The following is a 15,989-nucleotide window of genomic DNA, read 5'->3' on the forward strand; positions in this document are numbered from 1 at the left end:
ATAAAATAATCCAATAAATAGTACATCTGCCACTTCACAAAATGAGTAAGAAGGTAGCTGGTACTGATTTTAAGTGAAGACTAATCCTTCACCTCAAGATGCATTTGCTGAAGAAATGGTTGAATTTGTGTGTAAAATAGCAGCACTGGACTAGGCAGGGGAAAAATAAGTATTACGAGAATTTTCTGCAATGCTGTCATTTAACTTGATCACTGGAATGATGAGTCACTGGAGGCAGAGTAGTTTTTTGTTTTACCTTTAGGAAATACCCAAATACCCTCACAGGATTTTGAGGTAAAAGTAGAAGCAATGAAGTCATGATACTGCTCCTGTATTGCAAAAAGGCAGGTTAAAATATTTTACTTAAAAAAAAAATTATTAAAAATATGAATATAAGCTTGAAAAGGGATGGGAGGACAGAAATAGTATAGCTTTGTTTTGTTGCTAGAAAACTAGTTTTTTTTTCTTTCCTCCTTGCTGTATAATAAAGGCAAGCTTTGGGGCACTTGAAGTTATTCTCATACCTGAGATAGAAAGCTGAGTCCAAGCATAAGGCTCAACCTCTCCTCTTCTGTACTAAGGGGCTAAACAAAGTACAGCTTGCATTTTATCCACCGGATTCAGCAGCATCTTCCAGGTTTTCCAGATATTGTCAGAATTCTCAGATCCAAATGGTAAGTTGGAATTTATATATCTAATCTAAAATTTTAAAAAATCTGTTGAAGAAGTCCTCTTTTTAAAAATTAACCTCTTCGGCTGCCACCTTCTGTCAGAATATGTGGCACGCACCATACACTACCTCTCCCCAAAAAGTGGTTTTATTTTGCAGTTCACCTCAAATTCCAGACACTGAGAGCTGGGATTGCTGGACGCTACGGGCTAGTAAGGAATGTACAGGAGCTTAACAGCAGGAGCAACAGACCCAGGTTAAAAATTCAGTGACCAGGAACAAATGTGCCCTTTATTTCATCTCCCAGCTAAAATCCTAGATACAGTTTATTGGCTTTAAATTTTTCTCATTTAGTAGAAAAATCTAAGCTTAGTGTTACTTCTTAATCACAGCCACTTTAAATAGGACATATATGGCTCTATAAATTAAGCTAGCACAGAAGTACTCTTTGTTTAAAAGACCTGGAAATTGTTTGACAGTTAACTATTAAATGGTATCTAAAATACCTGGAATTTCCTCTAAAAAAGTGTATGCCTCTACAGAAAATGACAAAATCAAATTTACAGCACAAGTGATGGAAATGTACTGCTTGATGATTTCAAAGTCAGGAGCTAAGTATATGTCTGAAAAATACCAAGCTACAGTGCTTCTCCAAGGTCACACAGCAGATTAGTGGCAGAGTCAGTGTCTTTTGAATGGAACAGATTTTTTATCCCACAGAACACATCAAGAGTTCAAGTATTTTCATTCACTTTGAAATGAACTAGAGAGCTCTTGAAATTTTTTCACTCAGAAGAACCAACAAGTATATGAATGTGCCACCCCAAGCATAGTCATTAGCCCAGTGGTTACGTATGGCACTTGTCTGTGATATTTTGACCAGAGAGTCTATCCTGGGCGTAGAAAACCTTTTCTCAGAGCTGACATATTCTCATAAAAAGGTTTGTTTCTTGATTTAGTGTTTTTCTGAGAAAGAATTTTGACCAGCTCTCCTCCTGACTCCAGGTTCAGTGTCCCATCCAGCTGGTCACGTGTCCCCCAGCAAATATGTACAAGTCCCCTCTTTGAGGAGTAGCAAGATCTGCAGCATCTTCATAATACTTCTGGTGAACTTTCCTTCTCAAATTTTGAGTCTTGACATAAAAAGACTGGAATGAAAGATATGGTGTGCATACCCAAGTAAAGGCAGGGAGCCAACAAAATGCTGTTGTAATTACAAGTGAACATTCTTGTATCATAAAACTGCAAAGAAAAAGCTATAAATCAGAGCTGGCCTGGTGGTCCCTGGCAGCAAAGCACAGGAGATTTGAGCTCATTCCCTGAGCTAGCCAAGAGTGGGATCCTCGTGGAGGCAGCAGCTCATTCCAAGGGAAGGGCATTCCTCGTGTCTCCTGAGTGATGGTCACGAAGCACTGATTTTGGTGGGAGTCAGATCCAGCCTTCAACCCTGCAGGAGTGATAGACTGAAAAGTGCTGGCCATTGTGGAAAATAAAGCAAGTTGAGAACTGAAGGAATTTTATCTTGAAGAGCTCTTGTGCATGTGTTTAGGAGCCTACCCTTTTCAGTGTTAGGTCTGTGCTATTGTCCAGATCTCATATTTGATCTCTTACTGTTGTACTTGAGTATGTAAGACTGTCCTTTAATTCAGGTATCTAGTTTCATGTTTCCATACACTCACTCATGACACCAAACTGTAATAAAATCTTTCTATGGGCATTAGAAAAATGCGATGAAATTAAGTAATATTATCCAAAATGTCTCTGGTGAAGTTCCTGTCAGTAATGAACATGGACTCAAACTTAATCTTCAGTTAGAAATGGGTTTTTCTTCTATCCTGGAACATTTTTCCTTTTTTTCTTTCTGGTGTCTCATGAGGATGTTGCTCTTTAAAAATCATTGATCTGTCCGGATAATTTACCAATTTCAAAATTAAGTATGTAAGTAGCAGGAGGGTAGGAAAGTATTAAAGCTGTTAGCACTGGGCAGTTTTCTAGAGACTTTCTTTAATACAGGCTGGGGGGGGGGGGGGGGCGCGGTGTTATTTCCTGTCCCTCTGAAAGATGTGGCTTGAGCTGAGCCCATATTTACAGTTCAGGAGGGGCAAAATAAGATGACCTACTGTTGTTAAAATAAAAAATAAAAAAATCCTGAGAGTGTACAAGTGATTACAGCAAAACAAACCCCAAATTGACAGCTGCACAAACAGCATTTACCCAGCAGTGGTAGTCAGCTACTAGGAATGCCCAGTTTCCCACCAGATTGGTAAGAATTTATAATTAATAGCACATTTGGGGACTCTTCTGTAATGAAACCACAATTTAATCTGCTAACCTGATTATGGAGGAGGTAAAGGAGTGAGGGCAGAAATTCAGAGTCTTGCTTTGCCGAGTACATTATCTGCCTGTTGATAGCAGTATGAGACCAAGACAGACAGTGTTTTCCAGAATCAGCCCCTACACTGGTTTAAGAGCTGCAATCCTGAAAGGTGAAGGGCTCTTTCCCAAACAGATGTGACCCTCTTCAACTCTGATAAACTTCCCGAAAAGATGAGGGAAATCTGTACTGCACAGGATGTGCTCAGCACATTGAGGGATTGAGTTAGTAATGTCCCTGATAATTGTGGATACCTCATTGTAGGAGTCAGTTTTTATTTAAATTTTTTTAATAGGAGTATACACATCTGCCTTTATACCCAGCAGCTTTTCTGGCCCACAAGAAGTCCTCTGTGAGTTTCCCCAACTGAGCTCAGTGGGATCTCTGTCAGCTGCAAGATTTATGTCATCTTTTTCAGTCCTGAGAACTGTTCCTTAAGCTTTTCACATCTGGATTTAATTGGAAAGACATTAAAAGACATTAAGTGTGCTGGAAAAGCATATTTTAGAGAAGATCTTTATAGACACTTCCATTAAAGGAGCTGATGGTTGTAGGTTAAAATGGGATGAGGACAAGCCATCAACAGTTAGCAAGGACGAAATTACATTACAAACTACTTCAGTGAGAACTTCGGCCTGTAGCTCTTGGGCCTGACTCTGATCTCACTTAAATCAACTTCAATTAGGAGAAAAATACCAGTTAATGCAGTGTAAAAATACTCTGAGATCGGAATCAAAAACTTTTGCCTTTTGGAAACACTCAAATTTCTAATTACATGCCATATATGCTAAATATAATGCTTTTAGCTGTCAATCTAGATTTGGTACTTTGTTGGATGTACGTACATGCTTGTAAAATGAGACTTGGAGAGTGAAGAGGGGGATTGGTCATTAGGGCTCTGAGGGTGGAAGTATCCTTCTCCAAATGCCGATATGCGGGCCACAGGAGTAGAGTTACACAGAAGCAGAGATACGATACAATTTACTACCTGGGCTTCATTACAGATGTTGTAATGCAAGAAGCTACAGCCCTAAACTCCCCTATTGTTGCAACTACAATGTGCTGCTTGGAGAAGCCAATGGGCAGTCCTTTGCATTAAGTGTAATCTATTGCTTTTGTCTTCAAACCAAAGTTTCTAGTCATGTTTAGACTGACATGCACTTAAAATCTAAGGTAATGGTCTTGGTATGAGAGAACAAACATTCTTTCATTTTAAAATTGCTAAACCCAAGGAATCTGATATTTAGGAAATTACTCCCATGTCTAAAGCAAAGTGTATGGTCTTTGGAAGGAGACACATGTCAAGCTTTAAAAAAAAAAAAATTTGTAAAAATTGGGGGGAAAAAAGTACTCTTTAGAGTATTTCAGCAAAACAAATTTGTTAGAAGCTCTCACTTGTCCTCTACTCCTAAAAGGGGGCCTTTTTCTCCACTGTCATGGAAAGTTTAGCATTAATGGGAAGATTATAGCTTGCTGGGTGATAGTGACAGGAATGAGGCATTTGAATTAAAATTGTGGCCGCAGTGTAGACTGTTCTTTTATTTTCTATCATTAAATACCTTTTTTTCAGAATCTCTTTGTGTCTATCTTGGACTATAATAAAATGCATGTAAACTAGTAAAACTGATTCTTACTTTTATTGCCTGACCTTGGGCCAGCGCGTTAAGTGCTCATGTACTCTCCCTTCACTTCAGTTTCCTTCTCTTTAAAAATAGTAATAATAAAACTACCTCTGGTCCTTAGTGCCATTTTGCCTCATGAAGAAGAGGATATTTGCAAGGAGAAGTAAAAAGTATTTAAACACTAGTGAGTGTGTTTTACAAGTTCAGTTTACTAAGTGGAAGAGTAACCGCGTTGAAGTAAGCATTGAGTAATACTTGATAGTTTGTACTTTGTTGTATACTAATTTTGGTGTCGATCTTTGAGAATTCATAAAAATCTTTTAATATCCAATTTTTTGCCCACTCTGCACAAGCAGTTACCTAAGAAAACCACTTAGAACAGAATACATGCTTATATCTTATTTAAAGTTTAGAGCTCATTCATTTTGTTAAAACAGTTCTGGCTACATCTACACTGCTGATATGGGTCAGGGCCCATTCCCTGGTGGAGAATGACATGGTCTTTGCCTCATTTATGTACTACTGCCTAGGTAGTGAAGGATGCTAAAGACAAGATGGAACTGCGGAGATCAGACAGATGAAGAGGATTGTCTATTGCAGGATATTTTAAAAGTCACTGTGAACTCTTACACAGCTGAGAACCTCAATCCACTTATTTAAAATCAAGAAGTCAAAATCTCCTGCAGTAGAGATAGGGTTAATGACGGTGGACTCACAAATCTATGGCAGTGATGTGGAGAAATGCCTATAAATAAATAATTAAATAAACCAAATCGTTCTGAGAACACAGCTGACAAGGATATTTTCCAGCCATCAGTGATGAAAGAGACAGTGATTCATGGCCTTTCTTCCCTGCTGGTGCAGGATTTTGCCTGAGGATATACATTTCTGCTGTTTTCAGTTTTAGGTTTAAAGCCATGTTTCTTAAAATCTGCTATAATTTTTGTCTGCAGCTTCTCAACCATGCTTGAGTGTTGTCTCAATTGCATGATTTAAACCTCTACCTACCCATACAATAATTGGCCATCTAAATGCTCTCATTTGGAAGTCTCTAATTATTAAAAGCACCTATATTACTTGGATGTTTGCTTCCTTCTGCAAGTTAGTGTTTAAGTAGCTTTTGTCTGAGAATACAAAATTATAAGCAAGATTAATTTAAGATTAATTGCTGTCTGGTGAAATTTGGTTGTATATATGTAGTGTAAACGCTTGGAAATTTAATTTTAAAACATTTATTTTCGTGTTCATAAATAAGCTGTGATGATGCATGATTCTTTCTGTCTTTGTTCTTTCAATTGTAATAATTGAAGCGAAATATGAAGTTTTGAATTTAGAAATAAATTTACTTTAAAAGAACTTCCAGATTTCTAGACCGGGACTGAAGAATATACACTGAAAATGTGCTGAAATTATCTGACAAAAGAGGCTTGATTAGGATTTATTTTAACTGCTGATACTGAGGTCGAACTTTCACACCTCACTTCACCATTAGAGGACACAGACGCACCTCAGTAGACACTGGTATCAAACCTGAAAGCTCTTTCAAGATGCTCATGAAGAAGTGCCAACTTACTGGTTTCCAGCATAGATTGCCACAGAGTCAACAGTTAGCATTTTGGTAGCACTTGAAAACGTTGCTCCTTTCAGTTGAGAATATGTGAAGAGGGAGGAGTCTGAGAAGATACAGATTTAAGAACAGCCCCGTACAGTCTGAGTCCCGTACAGTCCGAGTCCTGTACAAATCTTTTAGCAAACCTTTCCCCTCTTATTCCCATCCACAAGTAAGAACGCAACCTAAACTTGGCAACCAGACTAGCCTCTCTATGCTGGATTAATCTCTTACATTAGTATTAAATTCATTAAGTTTGACTTTCAGTATTATTTATCAAATACTCTTCATACCTTTTAATTATTTTAAAAATTAGGTGCTTTTCGGCATGGTTTTTTCTCTTTGTGACTAGAAAATTTTGTGTATCACCATTAAAGCAATAGAACTGTTTCACCCCAGGTGATCATGCGGCTCTTTCTTGGACTTTGAGAGAATGCTTTGCCATTTGTTACTCCTGGAATTATTGCATAGTCCCTAGAATGGCGGTCAGATTTCTAGTGTGGTGTTTCACATGCAAAAATAAGCCATGCCTAATTGACTCTCTCTACTGTTAACTCAAGCGGTCTACCTAAGTAGATTGTTGAAGTTGAAAACCTACAGAAATAAAATTCCATGTTGAATAGTGTCTTTCGCTCCATCCACTTCTTGGAATATTGGGAGGCATGAATGAATACACGTGTCTGATAAAACTAGGTGGAAGAAGGTGACATGCATGCTGTTCTTGATAGAAGCTTTACTTAATATATTGGAAAAATTGTTCAAGAACAGTTAATCCTTACGTTAGGATTACACCCAGAAAGCTGGCAAGGTCAGGCTGTACGTGGATTGTGTGTCATTTAAATTCTGGCTGCATGAGTTGCCTGGGGGTAGCATTAACTACTACACAGGACTTGTTCTAAGCTACATCTGTGAATCAGCATTCTTTGTTTGAAGATATAGTGGACTCCTTCTATCCTCCAAGCTCCTTCTCTTGACAGGTGCAATTAGTAGCCTTAATTGTAGTGCCTATCAGGTGACTATGCCTTTGTGCAGAGATTAATCAGTTTGGAAAATGCTGTTTCCATGTAAACTACATGAGTTAATCAGATTATAACCCTGTGCTTTTCATGCATATCATAAACTGTGTGAGGAAAGGGCTTAAAGTCATTTAATTAAGGTTTACATTGTGCAGTGTGAAGAGCCTTTCTGAATTTAATTTTTAGACAGATGTTAACATTGGTTCACATGAAATCTAATCAACTGGGGAGAACGGCACATTGTGAGGAAAGTGGCAAAAACTCCTTGCAGAAGTTATTGCTTGCGATACAGTAAATTCATTTACAACAGAAGCTGTGGGGAAAAGGGATTTGTTTGCAATACCCATCACCTAGTTTTTGTTTAGCTTGTATGTAGCCAACCCGGTAAATTCAAGAGAATTAAATGGATATGTTAAGGAGTCAAATTTTAGCTACTTTGTTGTATGTATGTAAGTCGACACAAGCAAATATATCTTCCCTCTGTGCATTTCTGTATACATGCAATTTTGGGTGTGGACAAGTTAAAGCCAGGTGGAAGCTTGGTCAAAAATTTCTTCATCAAGAGAAAGCAAAAACAATCACCAACAATAATTTTGAATACATACAAATTTAAATTCTTGCTCAGCTTTGGGACACTAAGTCCTCAAACTCACCTCTACAGCTGTGATATTGTTGGGGTTTTTTCAATAGCCTTTAAATGTGAAATTTAAATCCACATATTAAAAAGTCATGAAATGCATCTCATTACTGATGCAGACAGCTTTGCTGTGATGTTATTGCACAGATGATATTGCCTTCTGAGGCCTCAGTTGTCAGGGAGAGGGGAAGAATCTCCCTGATATGGGGGGCATTTTTTCTCTTGGCTTAGAAAAAAAATGAACATTGATTGTTTGTAAATATACTTGCTACCAGTTTTGTTCATGCATTAACTCTGCTGTTGTCTAGGCTTCTGGCTTGCAAGGGAAATTGGACTAGAGTTAGATCTGGCTATCATTTTAACCTGGCATGCAAGCATTTTCTCAAGCCTAAACTCGGGCACAGCCTGAGACTTATTCATGTATACGGCATGTGGCTACCGGTGTTATGACTACAATGAGTCATTTGACTCTGCAAACTCAACCTTGAACTAAGACCCAGCTACTAGAGACAGTAAAATCTTGTCCTTCATGACCTACTCTGGATGCTGACTTAATTCAGTTTTACAGCATAACTATTTCTGCCCATAATTTTATGTCTTCAGAAAACACTGCTTAAGGCCAAGCTGAATATGTTTTTTTATGTACTTAGAAAACTGATGTTAGAAGACATATCACCAGTAAACTAACAGTATCAAGCAGTGTGTTTATTAGAATTGTCTCAGACCTCCTTGGTAAAGTCAACTGGAAGGGCCACAGAGAACAACAAACTTTTACAATTTTCAGCTTCATGGAATAATCTGAAATGTAATATAGATTTAAGAGGAAAAACACAAACCACATATTGTGCTAAAACAAACATGTGAAAATTTTATCGTGAGGATGTGGTCTTAAATGCACATGGGCTAGTGTAGTGCCTGTCTGCTGTTCTTGCTAAAAGAATGATCTAATGTTACTAGATTGTCATTATAAGACGCATAATCCCCAGAGCGAGAAACAGGAAGAATATTCACAAGTTTCAATGCTATTTACTAATTGCCAATTGACTTGAGGAAAGCTAAAAAATGACTGGAAACATCCATCCCCATCCTGATACACACACATACTAATAATGGAAATGGCAGCCAAGACAAACAGTTAGCAGTGCGGTGCATCCTGTTGGCATCGTATTTTTGGCACTGTTGTAGCTACACAGAAAACAAGTGATACAAGAAATGTGTAAGGACATCTGTTCTGTAACCTATGGGGCTTCACTCACAAAACAGTTGTAAAATCTTCTGGGGGAGAGAAAAATTTCTCTATATCTGTGCAGATGCTCTATTGTAAGAAAAATATCAATGGAAGGAAGTGTTGAGCCTTTAAAAGAGGAAATTGTTCACCAGATTCACTGTCAAATGTTCCATTCTTTTCTTTCCTTTTCATTTAACCTAAGTTATCTGCCATTCACAAGTTATATTTAAGCCAAGTCGTGTAAATCTGTTGGGACTAATAGAATTGAATCATGGATTAAATTAGCCCAGTGTCTGCTTGTAACTCTTCTTCACTGCAGATTACTTGGTCTCTGTGTCACTCTGCTGACTATTCAGGTCACAGCCTCTCAGCTACCAGCTTCCTTCCTGAATCCAGCATCTTCATGTCTGTCTAGGGGCACAACAGGGAGAGGAGAAACATTAAGGACATCTATTAAGGTCCAAAGTATTGTTTACTTACCAGCTTCTCTCAGCTTTGCTGATCCTTCCAAATGTAAGCAGGCTATGGGAGAAAGAAAAGGAGGAGTTTTTAAGACACTGCAAGGCGCTCTCTACCATTCATCTACTGCCCTTCACTCACATCCCATGAATGGACATTTTAAAAAGGAAAGAAACTTTACCAAAATTCAAATGTTTTTGCAAAAGTTGGGATATAAGTAGTTAGGCTTCCCCCACAGGTATCTATGGAGGGAGAGACATGGTTCCATGAAAAAGAAATCAGATCTCATATAAACCTGGAACACGTTAGGAAACTGGAAGATAAAGAGGGACTGTGAGGTGTAGGAGGTTGGCAGGACTTGGGGAAGGAAAGTTTAGCTCTGGGAGCTGAGAGCAGCGGGAGGTCCTGAGTGAGAGAGCATTTAGGAGCAGGAAAAAGTAGGGGACTGGGTGGGGGGAGATTTGTGAAGAAGTAGAGGTGATCTCTCCTGCTGTAAAAGAAGTCAGAGCTCTGGGGTGGATAGTAGGGAGGGGAAGACGAGGGGCACTGGAGTGGCTTGGGAAAGATGTGGGACTGAGGCAGAAGATGTGGGGAGTGGGGAGTCAGTAGCAAGAAGCATGAGCTTTTGAAGAGATCGTTGGCTTCCACAGCAGCAAAGGTGAGAAGCCTAGTGATGAGGGACAGACGGCGCAAAGGGCTGGCTCTTCGCCAGTGCTCACACAAACACCCTGACACCTCTACTTGGAAGATCAAGGATACAGGTACAGGACTGCTTTCCTGCTGCTACCCCTCTCTGATATTTGGTTTCAGAAATACAATAGGTCTGAGATCTTATCCTTTATATCACATTTCAGTTTGGGAAGGGCACGGCTTGAAGAAGGGTGAGATGGAGAAATGAAACTGCACCATGTTACAAGCATTAGGATTTGGATGTTGTGTTGATATTAAACATGGTTACCATTAAACACTTTGAATCATACCTTCATTTTATATTTTTCATCTAACTGGTCCATATTTGCTTCCTTGATACCCATATAGTAACAAACTGTGCTTACAGGCAAAGAGTTCATTATTTTATATTGTAGGACTTCTTCCCTTGCTGTTAGAGGAGAAGAGATGCCCTCAAGGTCTGTTTCTATTGAGATAGTGGCTAATACTCCTCCAGGAAATTCCAAAGAAGTTTTTCTGGAAAGCAGTCCTGAAAGATGCTCTGTAATGTATGTGGTATGCCTTGCAAAAGCCAGTTCTATGAGTAAAACAGTAGTAAGTAACAGATATACTCATATTCAGAGCAATTCTAGAAAGGAATTAGGAAGTTTGGGTTGATCTAATTAATCTGATGATAATTTGGGGATTTCAGTGGCCACTGATCAAGATCAGACTGTTCTGTATATCACATGATCAACCTGTGATCTAATCTTGAATGAAACATTACTTGGCTCTTCTTACCAACTATGATCAGGGCCTTTTTGCCCACGCCACTGTGCAAACAAATAACCTGAACAAATAGTTCTTCCACAAGTTTACAACTCACACGTCAGACCCGGAAGCTAAGAATGGATATAAAAAAGTAAACAAGGTGGGTTCAAAAACAGATGAGGTAGCAGTTAAACTGTATAGGAGGAGCAGATGTCTCAGCTTCCTTCTCTCCTTGCAGTGCTGCCTGGTAATGGTTTTTGGATTACCATACATAAGCAGAAAGGCGATCCTGATTGCTTTGCTAATGTGCATGAGGAAAAATGAATATGAGAAGACAGGAGATTCTTGTGTGCCAGCCCCTACCCACTGAATTGATTGGTTGTCATAGTTGCTAAACCATGACCAACTAAAGTACAACAGAGAAGCAGTCCTGTGCAAGGAAGCACAGAAGCCCAAATCACTCTCCTTCCTCACATAATGAGTAGTACTTGCATTGTGATGAAAAGGACCCCAGGGAGAGGAGGAGAAGAGAGAAATTGGGACGCAGAAATGTGTCGGGTTACTGGAACAGAGAAGTTCAGAGAAGAGTAGCTGAAAACCCTTGTTGCCACTGGGGTAAATTATTTGGGTTGAACAAACAGTGATTTTGCTGTGCAGTCAAGACTGAGGATGGAAAGGCAGATGGTGATTAGAGTTTATAGAGTTGAGAATGCACGTCTAAAACTACAAGGGACACTATGAGGTGGTAGAGAAAGAGCTGTCTAATAAAAAATGCCAATATATCAAAATGTTAAGAAAACCAGAAGAAATGAGGAAAGGGAGAATTCATTCACTGGGGAGCTCAATGGGTGATAAAAGTGAAAGATCCTGTAATGGGAGAAGTTGTTATTGAGGTGAAGCTGAGGCTCAGGCCTTAGCCATAGCATGGAAAAAGGATAAAAAGAAAGACACAGGCAGCAGAGATTTTAAGATGAAGGGGAAAATTATGTCAATGGATGAGAAGAAGGAGCAAGCAGAGAGCAGGTTAGCTGTCAGATACATGGGGCTCAGAACACATGGTAAAGCTAAAAAGTGAATGGGTAAGTAATGGTGACAATCTGAGGTTTACCAAGACACTTTATAAAATGTTTAGCTTTTTATTTGTTTGCTAGGGCAAAAACCATAAAACTTCACAGACTAGAAAGATTCCACCTTCATGCATTATGGGTGGGAGTACCTTGTAGAGCCTTCTGAAGCTTTAGCAGCTAGTCATTACTATAGACAAACCTGGGATACATGGTCTTTTACTTTAGAGCAGCCTGGCAATTTTTGTGCTGTTATTCATCTCACCAAAATACACATTTTCTAATAATATTTAACTTACATAAACATACCTTTCAAGGGAAGGAGCTGTTGAGAGAATCCAGGCAAAGAATTAGTACAAAAGCAAATCTAGTACTTCATTACAATGCCTGCTCCTGTTCCCTGCTCTCTGAGAGGAATGGGAAATGAAGATAGAGACATGGATTCTTTCTGTCCCAACAATTAAGAAGAGAGCAACTTCTAATTTTCTAAACAGCAGTTGTTGCCTCACTGTGAAAAACAGTGCCATAGGGCCTGCAGTCAGTTCCAGTGTTTGAGATGTTACCTTAGGTGGCAGTGTCTGTGAAAAGTTACTTTTTTTTCCCCCATCATAAGTTCTGAATGCATCTTAGATGGGAGTGATTAAAGAGAAAAACGCGTTTTTCAGTTCTGCTCTACATTTCACCATCAAGACAGAACTGACCTCAACTGTTTTATTGCACTGGGTGTGTTTTCGAAGTCAGCCACATGGTGTCTAAGAGTTTCATAACTGACCTTTGCTAAATTAATTACAAAAAATCATTTGTCTTTTACCAAAGCAGTGAGGAGGGAGAGAAGAACAATTTTGAGTCCTAAAGCAGGACTCATGAAGATGAAAGAGAAGCTGGTCAATAAAGAATGCACTTGCACAGAAAAACGTCAGCTGAAAATTGATCATTCTTCTATTGCTGATTCTTCATAATAATCCCATATTGGCTCACCCTGTTTAGCACACTTCACTGCCTATGTATAAGACATCAATCTGCTGCATTGTTTGAGATCCAGCCTTGGAGTGTTGGTAGTGTCCTGCTGACCCTCTTCCCGTTGCTCACACCTTCTGCAATCATCTACAAGACAAGAGTTTGTCCATAGGAGCTCTGGAAAGCGTGGGCTCTAGGAAAGCACATGGGGAAGCTGGAGAGACTTTACAGGCCAGAGAGACAAGAGTCCTAAAAGGATATCACGTTCTTCATGTAGGTGATGAAGCTTGCATTAACACAAATGGAAGTCATTCATATACCCAGGAAGAAGATATCCTCAAACCCATGCACAAGCACAGCTGTTTATCATGGAGCTGTAATGTACCCACTCTGTTAGCTCTGTAGCCTAAACGGCTTCAATATACAGGAAATTATTTAAATCTAGAATATCAAAATACACACCTTCCTTCTTTTGGTGTTAAGACAGTTGTGTCAGTGTTTTTTTTGACAACTCATTTTTTCTTTAGGCAGCGTTAAGTGCCTTGAAACAGTTTTCAGAACAAGGACTGGATCCAGTGGAAGGGGCTATGAAAGTTGAAAACGGATCCCATGAAAAGTAAGTACCATTTAAATCCTCTGCATTTTAATGCCTGCATGGCGTGGTAGATAAGAAATGTTAATTAAGAGCTTAGTTGCCCTTTTAAACCTGTGCAAAACTATTTCCTCTGGAATTTACATACAGTTTATGACAATTTGAGAGGATAAACAAGATTTCAGGTTTAGTGTTACTGATAATGTTTACTAATGAGCTATGAGACAGTCAGTCCTCCTATGGAAATCCTGAAGAAAAGGATTTTCTTTTCATTGTATGGATTCTGTGTAAGTAGCGTAACATGATTTTTGTCAAATGTGTTGTAGCAGATGATTTTGCCTGTAAATAAGGATAGCTATCTGCTAATAAGTCCTTATGTCTGCAAGATGAATTTTACCCTGGAGAATTTCAGAGTTAAAATTTCTTCCAGGTTGTAAAAAACTCTTATATGGACTATTAGTTTGAAGTAGTAGCCAATAGAGCCAGGTTTCACACTGGATTTTCAATTATTTAAGAAAGTGGGATTGTGTCTCTCCAGTATAGATTTTTTTTCCAGCTGCTAGTCTGTTTGCGTAAGAAGGTAGTCTTGTGTTACTAAATAAATTAGGAAGTAATAGAAGAAAAGAAAGAAGACTAAAAGTGGCATTTGGAATTTTCAATAGATATATTGTGGCTATTTATAAACTAATTTAATCAGAAGCATTTTTCCATATGATCTCATCAGCATAGTATTTGAACATAAATATTGTTGTTTCACTTTAAAATGTTACCTTCCACAGTGACCTTTGAATCTCATGTGCCATCTGCTAATAAACATGTCTTAAAGATGTGCAACCCTGGACCTTACCACTCTTGTTAATGTATTAATCTTTCAGACAAGTCAAGCATCTGGGAGAAAAAGCAGACAATAAACAGACTAACTCAGGCACCATTGCTCAGGACTGCAAGGATTCAAAGGCTGTCGTCTAGGAGCTTCCCAGCACCCACGGCTGCCACTGCATCCTTATAAACCTGTCAACACGCAATAGGGTGTATGTGTACAAGGAAATGAATGACTAATACCATTATTTGAGTCTTATGTGAAGACAACACTATTCTAACACAAGAGATAGTATACATGGTACTGTTTATTCAACTGTGGAAAAAAATAAAATTGAACATTTCCCTTAGAACTCGAGATCAGAGCATAACTCAATTGCCCAGAGGCAGAAGAAGTCTGATCATGTTACTGGAGGTTAAAATAACAACTAATTAACAAAAAGTGTTAGAAAAAAAAAGGGAAACTTTACAATTGATTAATATTGAGGAAAACAAGTCAGCATTGGTTCAGTTATACAATTTTTTCATAGTGTAGTTTTAAGTTCAGCTTACTGTTTTTTAAATAATGCTTGAATATTTTAAAATTAACCAATGACAGTGCTGTGAGAATTGTAGTTGTTGTCTTCATATATAGTCATACAGCTTACCTTTTTATGCAGACATTATGCATTCTTCATTCTATATGAATATGTATGACTTTAAGATGCACTACTCAGAGTTGTATGCAAACAGAAGTTTAAATCATGACAAGTATTTGCTTAACATGAACAGATGTTAGTTATGATCAGTCTCGATATACTCCAGGAAAAAAGCAGATATGGTATTTGATTTTCCTTGCCATAATCAATTAAAGAGGCGTCTTGCCTCCAAGCAACATTTTCCCCTTCAATTCTGCTCTCTGTTGTGTGAAGCACATCTACACCCCATTCTGTGTGTTGTATCAACCCACCGTTTGCATCAACTGAGTGTTTTTAACCTCTGCATTTGGACCAAGAGCAAAAGGTAGGACTGCAACGTTATCAAGCCAAGGCTGGAAAACTGTTGATGTAAAGATCATTCTTTTGTGAAAGGAGTGGCAGCAGTGATAAGACCTGTGGCTGCTCTGTACCAGCATATTTCTTTCAAGTGTGTGGCCAAATGCAGTAAAACCACATCAGTTCATGTGTACAATGACAGTGTCGTCTCTTTCTTTATCGTTCACAGGTAGACAACTGAGAGAATGAAGTTAAAAAAAAAATTACAAACTAACGAATAACTGGCTACCATGCCAAAGCCAGCGTTCAACCTACCTTTCCCCATGCCACCACCTTCTACAAACTTACTGTGTCAGACCAGTCATCCTGGCATTTAAAAGTCATTTATTTATGCAAAATACAGATATTTTATTTTCTGTAAACCTAATGCAATGAACACATAAAGCTTCTACCAACTGCATAACAGTCACGACAACATTGCACAAGATTTTAGAAGCATGTAAACCAGGGATCACAACCCAAGTGACTCATGCAGGAAAGCAGACAAAT

General features: G+C 38.6%; 1 protein-coding gene across 2 annotated transcripts in view; it reads left to right on the forward strand.

The window, feature by feature from the left end:
• The window catches only part of STAU2 (staufen double-stranded RNA binding protein 2), a 175,353-nt gene extending 159,729 nt beyond the window's left edge, over positions 1-15,624 (forward strand). For both annotated transcript variants that reach the window (XM_082308942.1, XM_082308943.1), the window contains exons 14-15: positions 13,583-13,671; positions 14,523-15,624. In XM_082308942.1, coding sequence (XP_082165068.1) covers positions 13,583-13,671; positions 14,523-14,616 — 183 coding nt within the window. In that variant the 3' untranslated portion in view covers positions 14,617-15,624. The remainder of the gene's footprint in view (positions 1-13,582; positions 13,672-14,522) is intronic.
• Positions 15,625-15,989: the final 365 nt, after the last annotated feature.

Source organism: Platalea leucorodia, assembly GCF_965183815.1.
Source record: "Platalea leucorodia genome assembly, chromosome: 1".
NCBI lineage: Eukaryota > Metazoa > Chordata > Aves > Pelecaniformes > Threskiornithidae > Platalea > Platalea leucorodia.